This window comes from Micropterus salmoides, unplaced genomic scaffold, assembly GCF_014851395.1.
Source record: "Micropterus salmoides isolate LMB-PRFRI ecotype aquatic unplaced genomic scaffold, ASM1485139v1 Ms_hic_scaffold_12, whole genome shotgun sequence".
In the NCBI taxonomy this organism is placed as follows: Eukaryota; Metazoa; Chordata; class Actinopteri; order Centrarchiformes; family Centrarchidae; genus Micropterus; species Micropterus salmoides.
The window spans coordinates 30,603,671-30,617,547 of record NW_024040263.1 but is presented as its reverse complement, the minus strand read 5'-3'; the positions used below and the strand labels follow the sequence as shown (position 1 = coordinate 30,617,547).

General features: G+C 40.6%; 1 protein-coding gene across 4 annotated transcripts in view; it reads left to right on the top strand.

Moving 5' to 3' along the window:
- Positions 1-13,877, top strand: part of neurl1aa (neuralized E3 ubiquitin protein ligase 1Aa) — a 76,456-nt gene that overhangs the window by 21,466 nt on the left and 41,113 nt on the right. The window contains exon 1 of one of the 4 annotated variants that reach the window (XM_038714561.1): positions 13,166-13,409. The exons of the other annotated variants lie outside the window; for them this stretch is intronic. Within the exon in view, the coding sequence (XP_038570489.1) occupies positions 13,376-13,409 (34 nt within the window). The 5' untranslated portion in view covers positions 13,166-13,375. Of the gene's footprint in view, positions 1-13,165; positions 13,410-13,877 lie in introns of those variants that run through there. 4 annotated transcript variants of the gene reach the window in all.

Genomic DNA, 13,877 nt, shown 5'->3' with positions numbered 1-13,877 from the left:
ATCCAGATAAAAGCAGCTGTAAACGTAAAGACACTGGGCGATAACATTACATGATGCGTGCGCTCCCATGCGATCACTTTTTAGCACAACATCTGTCTACTCTGCTGTCCAGTCTTTCTGGCCACGTAAAATCCGATTTCAGGTCTTTTAAAACCTTATACAGTCATGATTAACACACGTTTAAAGACAGGGACATTTCCAGGGACAGCTACAGACGGGGACAGGCCACCAAGAACCAGAAAACGGGGACAGGGGACTAGTCCCACTACTTTAGATCGTCATGGATGAACGTCTCATAGCGGGTAATAATTTAATAAAGCAGGCATTTCTAGAAGGCACTCTGCATCAAAGTTTTAGTACAGGTTTGTTTGGTCTCCACAAGTTCTTGAAGGAAATATCTAGTTCCTAGGCTGCTAAATGCTCCACTATGTTCACCAGCTCATAGCTAACTTTTTCATTGTCTAGTTTGGTGGAAGGAAGGTGATGTACAGTGGGTTTAACAGAGCTTTTTCACTGAAAATATCTGCTGCCACTGCAAAAACAGGGTTTATAAGAGAAGTAGACAGAACCAAAATTCTTGGCTGTAAAACCAAAAAGAAGAAGCTGAAAGATACTGAAATGCTTTTTCAGCTCACTGCAGAGTCTGTCAGTCACTAAATCACAGCAATCTTAGGAAAAATGTAGTCATTGCTTGAGATGACATGAGATGAGACACATTATCATACCCACACCAACACTGTTTGCCACAATCTTCTCAATATGCAAATGTTTCTGTTCTCTGGCTTATGATTTATTTTACTAAATAACTGATTCAGTTTTTTGGTTTGTTTACATTGGAAATACCAGCCCTTGAAGTACTTGCCTGACATCAACTTTGATTACCTGAGTTTGGGTATAGAACCTGATACTGTTTTGGTTTAAAACATTTGCGTTTTGGGGCAAATTTATGGCCCATGGCACAATATTACCAAACTTCCAAGGCATGGCTCCCACTTTTTATTTACCCAGACACAGTGGAAACTGGCGGCTGACCTGTTGTCTTAGCAAATGCCCAAAAGTGACACATGTTTATGTTCAAGTGACAAATCCATCTTTCTCCAAAAAGCAGGAGTCAGGTGACGTTACAGAACAGCAAAGCAGGATATGGGAAACCACTGTTCATTTTCCATTTCCTTCCGACAGTCAGTGTTGGTTTCTTTTAGCCATGCCACGATTGTTCCCTAATCTTTACCAATTGGTTATTATTGTAACTGTGGCGCGGAGCTGCTCTAACCTTAACCACAATGTTTTTCAAGCTGTACGAGTCCTGAAACATGCTGAAACATTACTTAGAATTTTAAGGAGTGCCCTTGCTCTGCAGAATGCCTTTGTGGTTATGGTTACTTTCCAGCTCTCACAGCATCGAAAGTCAACAGAAGGGACGCACATAACATCTTTTTAGATAAGAAGATATCCACACAAAATGCTTACGCAATCACATGTTGTTAGCAAATGTTTTTTACATTCACAAACCCACATACTGTACATCTTTTGCATCAGTTCACCACATTCACATTTTACTGCAAAGCCTCCACCACAAGCCCTAGCTTTACTCACTCGCTTGCACAAACATGCTTTTAGTAGCTCTCATTCCTTTCAATGTAACTTCACAGCTGATTCTGCCTCTGCTCAGATAGCTCTAAATGCAGGATTACTTTCCAATAAAACTTGCATTCTAAAATTACTTTTTCCACTTTACCTCTTTAATTGGTTTTTCTGTTGTGACTGAGATCTGGCTCAGTTTTGTCATTCAACCCACTGTCTGGACTCTCTGCCAGACCTTAAGTTCTTTAGCCCCGTTAGCACCTCTGGCTACAGTACGAGATAAGCTCATATTTTTACAATTTGTTTAAAATGCTGCCAGTTGCTCCATGACTCAGTTTTGAAGTTGTAACTGCTTCAGCAGTCTAATGCAGGGATCTTTGCTGTTGTGCATCCTACAGACATACAAGGACTTTAATATTCAAATTTCTTTGCTATTCTGGTTGTTTGATGCAAATTTATCTTGTCAACTGTTAGAAATCTGTATTCATCTTTCTGTTTTGCATTTCATCAACACAAAAACTGCCAGACAATTCTCAAACACCCACACATCTCAAGAGGCTCCAACTCCTGACCTCATGTCTGTGTCAGATCACTTCTTTAAGGGTCCCCAAGCGGTGCTATTTTACTAGCTCGACACTTTGACGCGTCCTTGCTACTGGATGCTAGCTGTGAGCGCAGATGTGCCCCTAGCATGATAGGTGCTCCTTCGTCTGTGACATTGTCTATTTGGTTATTATGAAATCTGAAAAGCAAGTCAATCCCCATAGACCCCCATGTTAATGCCTAACTTCACAGGAGGAATAAACACGTTTACAGCCTGGTACAAAAAATTGTTTTGGTCTCCACCTTCACAGCTGGAGCAGCCCACACTGAGCTTCACAATGACTCTTCAGAGACCTATGAGTGATGTAATTGAGACTACATCTGTTTTTTATTATTCACTCTATGGTTTTCATAATGTCCCAACCTCACACCCTGCACCCAGGCTGATGTCCAGAAATGTCCCCAACACAGCAAAACAATAAGAAAAAAAGAAATTGCAGGCAGAGAGCAGGGTCTCTGCAGATACAGATGCCGCCACACAGTTCTAGTGGGTCATGAGTGATGATTGAGAGGGATTAGCAGGGATTATCATTGTATGAACATGGACTTGAATTGCATCGAGTTAAATTGAGTTGCATCAACTCCGTAGATATAAGGATTAAAAATATATTTGTATTATTGTTATTGTCGTCAACATCAGCAGTGTCACAAGTGTTGCCAGAAGGACTTGCTAAAATTTGACAGAAAATCCTTTGGAGCTAGCATCCAATCACAAGGATGCATCGAAGTGACGAGGAAGCCAATCATAGCACTAGTCGGGCGGGACTTGATGGGAAAAAAATAAAAACCCCAGGCATGAGGTTTGTCATCCACATCCAACACCCACTATGGACAGGGGAACATGCACTTTTCAAAATCCTGTTTTTGCCCTCAAAAACACACTATTTTTAATCCAGCAAAATGCCGTGGAAGCTGAACATGGTCCACTAGATTAGTCTACTGAAGACAAAGGGATGGTGCCTATGTTTATATATTTAAAAAATAATAATAATCCCCCACTCATGTATGTGTCATCCTCAAGCTCTGGTCCTCTACCAGAGGCCTGGGAGTGTGTGTGTGTGTGTGTGTGTGTGTGTGTGTGTGTGTGTGTGTGTGTGTGTGTATATATGTGTGTATATATATATATATATATACACACACATATTATATATATATATAAAATTTTTGCGTGTGTGTAAAAAAGACTTTCAAAAGGCTTTGAACATAAGAAAAAGCTAACTCATTCACTTACCGTGATTTTGATAAAACTATTAACAGTGTGTGACTTTTTCATATTTTGATTTCTTATATCTCAATAAAAAAAAATCTACCAGTCCCATTATTTAAAGAGGCGGTATTATGCTCATTTTCCGGTTCAAAATCTTATTTAGGGGTTGTACCAGAACAGGTTTACATGGTTTAATTTTCAAAAAACACCATATTTTTCTCATACTGCACATTGTTGCAGCTCCTCTTTTCACCCTGTGTGTTGTACTCTCTGCTCTTGAGCTAAAGAGCGATGCATCTTACAAATCTTTGTTGGGAGTTGCACATGCGCAGTTCCCAGGTAAGGACTACTAGCTAATCAGCAGCAGAGAAAGGCGGGTCGTAAGAAACAAGGTAGTGTGATCCAAATCAAAGCCGCTTCAGACTGCGACCGTAACCTAGCAGATGGTATAAGTTACTCACAAGTCCACAACTACACAACATCATTGTTCCTCATCTTACCATAAACCACTACAAAAATCACCATATTTCAACTCAATTTTCCATAAAAATTGGCCAAAATTTTGAGTGTTTGCTCAGTAGCTTTCACATCAGGTGTAATGTTAGCATTATAGTTATAACTTTAGCTGTGTTAGCCAACGATTACACCAACTCCGCACTTGAACAGTCTGTGAAGTTACGTGTTTATTTTAAATATAATTCACAACCAATAAAGCATACTTACGGGTTGTGATTGTGAATTTCCAGGCCCAAACAGAGTCGGAGTTGCATCGTCTTTTAGGACTAAACGTTGAACTGTTGCCGGTGTTCTGACGATCTATGCTGCCTTGCCGAAAAATGCTACCATAGCGCAAATCAATACTCAAATGTACTCGGCCCTGCTCCGTTTTCCATTGCAGATAGTACCCACAGATAGTACGTAGCTGTGTTTTCCTCTGCCGTTGTTGCTGCAGCGGTCTGTGTGACGGCGGGAGCAGAGGGCTCTGTGAGCGGGCGGCTGTCCTGCCTCACACGCTCCTCCCGCGGGTTGGCGCAGGCTTCCCCTGCAGCCACTTGCGGAGCTCCTCAACTCCGAAAATATTCAAGCACATTTTTGTTCCACCATCACACAGCTGTAAAATATAAAACTTTCTGTTGCTGACCTCTGTCTGGTGCAGCGGTGATGATGCAGTGAATAGTGAATATTCTCTCAGCAGTCTGTCTTGTTTTCACGTGACATTTTAGTACCACTCAGCTCGCTTGGAACCTCGACGGAGGTCAGGTGATACAACAAAAAGTACCTGGAAGCAGGTACAGGTACAACATTTCTACAATGGAAACCCAAACAAAGGCGAGTCGAGCCAAAGGGCCTCCGCTCAGACTAGCTTGGTTTGAGGGCGTGCGTGACCCCGCTAGCCGCTTGGCCAGCTTCATGATGTGTTTTCATTGTGACGTCACAGTGAAGGAAGTGAAGGGCTGGACTACAAATGAGCTGTTTTCAAGCAGTTCAGAGCAGAGCTTTCTGTGGACTTTTTCACTTTGCAACCCTGTTACATGCACAAAAAAGAGATATAACTCAATAAAGGAGAGGGAAAAAGCCTAAAAGCATAATACCACCTCTTTAAAGTATCACTCATATCGCCAAATGTTTTATTCCACAAGATGTATTGTTTCACATGATTTTATAGGACTAAGATAAATGTTAGCTTCTCCAACAGGCCAACATTGCCAGGTTGTAGTTTTAAGGGAAATGTAGCAGAGTATATACTGTACACTACAAGAAAGAATATTTAGCTAGTTTATTACCTGACTAAAAACATTATGAGCAGGGAAATGTGACTGTTTGTGTTTACTGCACTCACCATCTCTAAAATTGCAATTTTATCCAAAGTGGCCTTGCTTCAACTACTAACCTTTTCTGAACCAAAAAACTGATCTGAGTCAAGTGGTCTTCATATTACATAATTTTCTCTTTTAGAAATGTGAAATGATTATGCACTGATTGTTGACTCTGTTAATCATGCCACTCTCACTGATGATCTTCAACACTGGGTTGAATTTAAGGAAACAGCCCTGGAGTTAAAGATATTGGGATGCTTTCAACCTGTTTGTGTTGCTCCAAATCTTGTATAACATTTATTATATGTGCTTCCCTCGGGGTGTATCATTCAGAAACACAATGTCTCCTTTCATTGCTTCTCTGATGATGATGTAACGTAATGGCAATTCTCTGAAGCCAAACACGATATTACGCGATGCTGGATGGAAGATTTTAAGATAAATAAAAACAATCCTGGGGTTATTCTCTGAGCCTTTTGACTATTTAAGGGAAATCTCGAGTTAGTCTTATGCTACATGCCAAAAATGACTTTTCCAGCTCCACCCTCCAGTTTGTGCAGGGTTGCACACTTGTGACTGTGCCTTTCAAAAGTGCTACAGATAATAAAAAGAAATCTGTTTTATGATCTGACAACACCATGGTTAATGTCTGGTTGCACAATGTCTACACAGGTGTAGCAAAAGCAGCACGTTAACAGAGCAGCAGCAGCTTCAGTCCTCTCTCTGTGTCTACACTAGTGAATGTAGGTTGCTTTAGTTTTGGCAGTGCTCGGAACCCAGTGCACAATCACTGTAGTCACGTGCGTGAAATTGAAGAAAATCGACTTGGAGTGGATATAGTGAAAATATCTATCTGTGATTCAAAAGCAATAACTTTTCATATACTGTACTATTACCCCATTATAAGTGTTGACTTCCTGATTCTTGTACCCTGAAGCTACCAGATCCCAGCTAAGTCCTGTGACTCCTCTTCTATCCTTCTCTCAGGCTCAGAGCAAATCGTGTTTTTCCATCGTGCTGGAGAGACACTGATACTCAGGTCTGAGCTGCTGGAACAAGAGGACAAGATGCCCTTAAAACACTGCTTCAATCTGCTTTTCTCTGTTCAACTCTGTCCCAAAAGAGAAACAGATTACAGATTACCTCTGGGTAATATCTTTGGTAGCCTCTCCTGTGTCTAATTAAAAAGGCTATTGTTTTAGTGAGTACATAAAGCAGTGATTGAGGTGATTTTCATTTTGAGCTGTGCCAGCTCTATGGGACAATCACAACACTCTCAAGAACTCAATTTTCTTTTGATCTCAACTCAGCTCAACACACCTCCTGAAGGATCTAAACGCTGCAAAAAACCTAGAGAGGGAAGCCTAACAGGTTGTAAATGTGATAAATGAGAGGAAAGATAAAGTGAGGGTCACATAAATGGATAAAAGAAAGCTCTGGTGATCTGTCTGTACATCTGGAGCTATCCTTTTGCCAAATGTGACATGAGCCAATGGATGTCAAGGAGGATACAGTGTGCTGATTCAGTGCTGAGGGCATGGTTTGGAAACCACTAAACCAACAGGGCCCCTGATTGATGGCGCCAAAAATCCATGCAAACGCATTCATATGTTTCCCCACGCAGCAGCTGTCCCATATTAATGTAATGTAATGAACAATAAACACCCCATCGTGATCGGAATTGCAATTTAAAAGTCACAGAGATCTGTTCTGAGAGGAATTACAACCATATGTAGCCTACTTCTGCCCGTAAGAGAGGGGAGAGCTACAGGAAACAATCACTTTCCTCATTAAAGCAAATATGTTTTTTTTTTCTGGACACATGTTTTTAGCCATGGCGATGACAACGTCTTTGTCTGTCTGCTGTTCAGTCGGTTGATCAGTGCACGACTTTGGCCCAGACTAAAATGTCCCAACGACTATTGCCATGATATTTTGGACATACATTCATTTGAATCCTGCTGACTTTGGTGATCTCCTGAGTCTTCCTCAATAGCGCCACCATGAGGCTAATATTTTTTAGATGAGAAGATCGATATTGCTCTCATGTCTGTACAGTAAATATGAAGCTACCACCAGCAACCAAATGAGCATACCAAAGCACTGGAAATGTTTCTATCTACCTGTTTCCCCATCTTTTCAGCTTTGCGCTAAGCTAACTATGCCTTTATGACATTCTCCATGTATGACGTTGATTGTTTTTATGTAGTTTGTATGATGCTTTGGCAATACTGTTGTTACACATTCATGCCAGTAAAGCTAATTTGAATTGAACTGAATTGAATTGAAATGTTGGCACCCTTAACTGAGATGGTAAACATGCTAAACATGAAAAAACGTAGCATTGTCAACGTGAGCATGTTAGCCTGCATGCAGCTGCAGCGAACCACCACACTATAGACTCTTGTTTAACTGATAATACAGAGAAAATATAGTACTGAATATACACCAGACAACATGTAGAACTTATTAGATCGCCAACATAGTTCATAATTCAAATGTTTTCATATCCACAGTGACACCTCACTGTAACTTGTCACTCCACACCAGCACATTTTGCCTCAGCGTATCAGACATGGAAACGGTATTTTCAGTTTCTAAGCAGCAGAGACAATAAGGCATTTCTTTGCAACAATCCAGCCCTGGGCCGAGCAGGTCTGAGAGATATTAAAGCAGAGTGACAGATCTAATTATCACCTCCCCACTTCTGCTCCAACTCTGATGAAAAGTACTACATTACACCAGACATCCTATGCCCTCAAACTAACTTTCACCTTTGCTAATAACTAAGAGTGTAGATATCTGGAATACCTGCTGAGGGCATGTCTCAGAATAGAAAGAAAGGGATTTGCAATAAGGCTGGATTTATGAAAGGAGGAGACCATCATTATTCCAATGCTTGCTGCAGCCACTGTGCAAATGCCCCCTACTCGTTATCTCTCACCTTTCCCACCTCAGTCTTTCCATGTTTCTCATTTTCTCTACTTCAGATTACATAATGATCCATAGTCACTTTAGCAAAGATTAAGTGCAGTTTCTCCACCTCTCCTCCCTTCTCTCTCGATATTGTCCTGTTTCTGGATTATATGAGGTTCCACCTTTACTCATATTACAAATGGCCTTGTGATGCAGCTCCAGTGGCTGCGCTGAATAGGAGGTTTTGTTTACACACAAGCCGAACAGCACTCTCAGGCAACACCAACTGCAGGAGGCCCATTCTGCTGACCTCCCTGCCACTCTGCATCTGCTGCCAGATTCCCTTTCACTTCCACACAAATCACTTACAAAGAGGCAGCAGGCCCCTTTCTGCTGGCAGGATGTTATGTCGCCCCTGTAGATTGGTATACTTGATATACGTCGTGCTCAGCTCACACCTTGCTGTTGTATTACTCTTCTGAATACTCTGTCTCTTTTTGTCTAACTGTATAGTTACTGTTCATTGACTCTGTTTCATTGGACTAATGGACTGATGAGTGTGTGTGTGTGTGTGTCCCTGTGTGCTTACATATGCATCTTTGTTAGCTGTACGTAATTCCTTTCGAGCAGTGGTTGTCGTGGAAACCTTGCTCGTGTCTGTTCTCCAGCTGCTGTCAAGCCGGAAGCATGCCGGGACATGTGGCAATGTAGGTTGGTTAATCATCAGCCACAATGTCAGATCACTGCAGCCACGTGATGTCTGATGGCTGTACTCAATTTCAAAAAACCAAGAAACACTTTAACTGCAGACACAGAAAGATCTCTCATTCAGATGTCACATCTAAAATGACAACAAACTAATAAACATGTGAAATGTGTATTGATACGTATTTCATCCTCATCTTTTGTCCCATCTTTACTGTGTATGAAGTGGAGACGAAGGCCTGTGGGTGTGAGTACATCACATGCCAGCGAATATTTACATAGATGGTGATTTTACATTATTGAAAGAATTAACAATTCAAGTCAAAGAGTAGAATGTGGTCTTCTTATCTGTTGGTCTGTTGGTAAAAAAAAAGATAAGAATGAAATGGACCCATGTTTTTGATGCCATAAAGTGACGTTTTTCAGCTTTTTGTCTTGCTTGACTGGTCTCTTTGTCATCTTATCCCAACTTGCTTTTATTTTAACTATTTTAACCCATTAAAAAGGCAGATACCTGAATCTGAACCAACTTTGTTGGCCAAGTATCTTTACACATCCAAGGAATATGACTAAATTTTATAGTAGCTCTTAATTCACTTACGCACAGTGCAAAGAACATAGAGGAAGACAAAATGAGACACACATAGACACGCAGCTAAAATTAGATAGATTTAAATTTATTGTCATTATGCAAACTATTGGTACAGAGCTAACGAAATGCAGTTAGCATCAAGTACAACAACATTCACATTAGGTTATATAACCGGTTGGTTAATGTAGAGTAATATTGTTGTATTATAACAGTGTAGGGGTTCAGTCAAAAATATCAATAGTGTGCGAATAACGCAATAACTGTATGTTAAAGTACTGTGAACAGTGCAGTATGAATACAAGGTGCAATTGGATTGAAGGTGTGTAGTTCAGCAGGGTCACAGCCTCAGGGAAGAAGCTGGTGCAAGAGCGTAGGCTCCTGTAACGCCTGCCAGATGGTAGGAGGGTAAAAAGTCCCTGGTTGGGGGGGCATCCTTCATGAGGTTTCTTGCCTTGCCCAGGAGGTGCTTTTGATAAGTGTTTGAGATGGTGGGTAACTGGGTGGCGGTGATCCGTTGGGCAGTCTGATGCAGAGCGGTTACCATACCACACTGAGATGCAGTTTGTGAGTAAGCTCTCAATAGTACAGGGTAGAAGCCCACCGGGATCCTGGGACACAGGTGAGCTTTCTTAAGGCTCAGTATTAGGAAGTAATGGAAAGGTAAGATCATCAGAGATGTGAGTGTGATGGAACTTGAAGCTTGACACAGGCTGGAATACAGCTCCTATGTTGTGTTCATGTTTTTTGACTGTTCAGGTGAGTTAGGGCAGAGTGGAGTAGCTGTAATTGTCATGTCATTCACATTGACGCAAGAAAGAAAACTGTTCATGCAATAAAAGCATATGTGCTTATGTTGGAAATCCACATTAATACTGTATAAATCCAAATATCTGCAGCCTTTATTCTGTGCAAACACCAGTTATCTCTAAAGGGACTGTCAGAAATAGTAAGTTCAGCTAGAGCACACCAAACCTAAACAGAACAGAGCAGAATAACATATGTTGATGCTTGTGGTATTAGCCAGAGAAGTCCCCATCAGCCAAGAAGATATGGATGAAATAAATGGCATACATAGAACTTATAAATAGTCACAAAGGCAGTGTATCCGCTGAAGATGTATAGTCTCCTCTGATACCAGTTGAACTGCATTGAACCATGAGCCGCATCGCATTATCTAGGTTATGTAATGCAATTTAATGTACAAACTCTCAGAAGTTCACCTCAATCATGTTGCAGAGGGGACTGCAGGCCAAAGGAAGCTTTCTTGTTTAAAGGTTAAGGCCGACAGAGCGGTGGCTGCATTATTAAAACAGGAAGTAAAAGGTTCTGTACAAAGGAAGGATGTTCTAGCAATCCATTTGTGTGCAGTACCAAAGTCAAGCACGACAAGGAAGTGCACTTTACTTCAGCCCCTTCCTTTAGTTTGTATCTGCAAGGTTACATGACATAGTGACTATAAAGTCAAACTGAAAGTTGTCTGTCCAGTCACCATCCTTCTTGCAGCCGCGTCCATTGCAAGCCAAAAAGTTGTTATACCTTAGTGATGTGATGTGATAATGATGTTACCAGTGGGGAGACTCACCTGGCTTGTTGGTGATACTTATATCACAGCTTTTTCTCCAAATATAATTTATCCAGGACCAAAACTTTAGCTCCTTCCATGCTGTTAATTAATCATTCTTACTCTAACCTATCAAACTTCAATGGAATTGCTTTTTTTATTTTTACTTTGCTCTAACTCAGGAAGTCAATTTTGATTTTTGTTGCTTGTGGTGTCTTGAAAGTTGTCTTGCATTGGCTTAAGTCAACTAGGCTTCTTTAAAAATCCTGAACCCAGATTTTTTTCAATTGTCTGCCGAGGTGATACATGAAACCAAATGTGGTTAGGCTCTCATTGTGCTTTGAGCACTTTCCATCAACTGTCTTCACCTCAAATGTGTGCACCATGTGTGTATCTACAGTGTCTCATTTAGCAAAACCAAACCTTGAGGTTGTGCTCCTGATTTCATTTTGATCACCATCCCAGCCAGGCTGCAGTATTTGTTATGGTTACATGGTCATAATCATTAAAAGTGATGGGGGGAATGGGAACATGTAAATATTATTACCTGCAGGATTTAGTGGGTAATGTTTTAAACATAAACATGAATGTACAGTGTAATGCAGCCAGTTGTTTAACACTCACTCAGCATCTCATTTCATCATGTCTCTAAATGGCAAAATTGTCTCCTTATCCCAATAAAATTTAAACTTACTTTTTATATACAAGATTTCTTTTCGAAAACATAAACGATACACAATCTAGAATCAATGGCCGATCATTTTAATAGAACATGATGCAACTGTGACTGAAATGCTGTGAAATTGATAATTATCCAGTGGTGACATGTAACTAACTACATTTACGCAAGCACTGTACTTAAATGCAATTTTACAATTTTAACTTCACTACACTTATCTGACAGCTGCCATTATAGTAACTTTTAGATTAAACTTGTATGTGTAAAACATATGATTACTTGAAAATGTAATGAAAAATAGTAGACAGAATAGAACAGATTAAAATATCCTATTGTACATGAAGAAAATATTGTTAATGAGTTCCACCTGCCTGTTAATTTATCAGTAATAAATATTTGATAACACTCTGAATTGTGCCATTTTGCATAGTGAGTACCTTATTTTATTGGCAAATAGGTTTTCTGATACAAGGAATTTGCTTTGCGTTGGCGCACAATGATGAACATACTGCAAAAAGTCAAGAAATATATAGAAAATAAAAAATGACAATAAAGAAATTAGGAATATTAATGAGTATGTACAGCATATCTGATTTTAGAAGAGCTGTACAGTTCAGTGCAGGGATGTGCAAAATATTGACCAGAGAATGTGCAAAAGTTCACAGTATGAGGTACAACAAATACTATGTAGAATGCATATATCATATATCACATATCACATATATAACATCATATATTGAGTGATCGTGATCATCTTATCTAAATCTCTGCCAGAAAGCATAAGCCTCTTGTATATTATATAGGAAAAATATCTTTCACAACTGTAATTATGTATTCCTAGCTTTCAGCCAGTATATGTTAATTTATATATATATATATATATATATATATATATATATATATAAACAAAAGTATATATGAAATTAGATATATCTACTTTACCTTACCCTGTCCTTCACAGTGCCACTATCTAAGAGCCTGCAGCTTTAGGCCCAAACTGCACACAGTGGTGTCTGAGATTGAGGGCTATGAGGTCACCATGGATACGTGATGACAGCTGGAGTCAGAGGCCTGACTCTTGAGGGGTCACCCAGTCTGTCTGCCAGGGGCCTGGAGCACATAAAGAAGTATGTAAGGTGGAAGAGTGAGTGCTGAGAGCAAAGAATGTGGCCGCTTGCTCTCTGAGGTTGTGGGTCCATACTTTGCCTCAGACAGATTTTTGAAACAACAAAGTCTATGTGGAACAGTTTACAGTGTAATCGATTTCATTCATTAATGTTATTACACTTCTTGGTCTAAATCCTGCAAACGGATCAATATGAATGCAGGTCAAAAGGGCCTACATCTTCGCATGAAACTTCCCCACCTCCATAAATAGGCCTACTCCTTGTCAGGACTTGGCTTGGCAGTGACAGCGTTAAAGGCGCTCAGCCAGTCTCCACCTTTTATGTAAATGCGAGTGTGAGTGATTGGGACTGGAGGCAGGAGAGCGCTCAGTGAATGGGGGGGAGTTGCCTTTACGGATGTGTCTCTACGCTCACAAGAAGGAGGTGTGGGTCTCTGTCTCCAGTGTTTGCATCTATTCGGAGGAAAGGAGCGGTAGGCTGCCCTCGGATGCGAACGTGCAATCATGTCACGAGCGCTGGACTGTGCAACGAGAGCGTCTGAATAATCCATACAGACGATAAGCAGACTCTACGGGAATAAAGCAATGGGTGGGCAGATAACGCGAAATGCCTTTTACGGTAAGACTTATACATTTTTGGCTGTAATGTTTTGGTATATTAAAATGTAACACAGTCTTGTGTAGGCCAGTACGTTCAGTTTTTGTCATTTGGTTCTGAAAAGTGGTTAAGTGTTAAATTCATATAGCCTATTAGCTGTGTTTTCAGGTACCATATTGCTACTACAGCCTGTTCTTTGGTCACAGTTACGTCACTCCGGTGATCACAATAGGGGTCTCGAGACGTACAGCTGTGATTCTCTGGTCTTTTGATGAAGGCGTTGCTACAAACAGGGTCTCGCCATCTCCTTGCGCTCTAACGAAGATCCTGTGACCTGTTCAGTGAAGAATGGAAAGTTGTGGGTTTCCCTTTGCTCCGTGCTGTGGTGCGGTTTCCCCCCCCGAAACCCCTCATTAATGAAGAGACACACACGTTGATTTCCTATTTCGTTATCCTTTATTCTAACGGTTTGTTTTGGTCTTGCAGTAA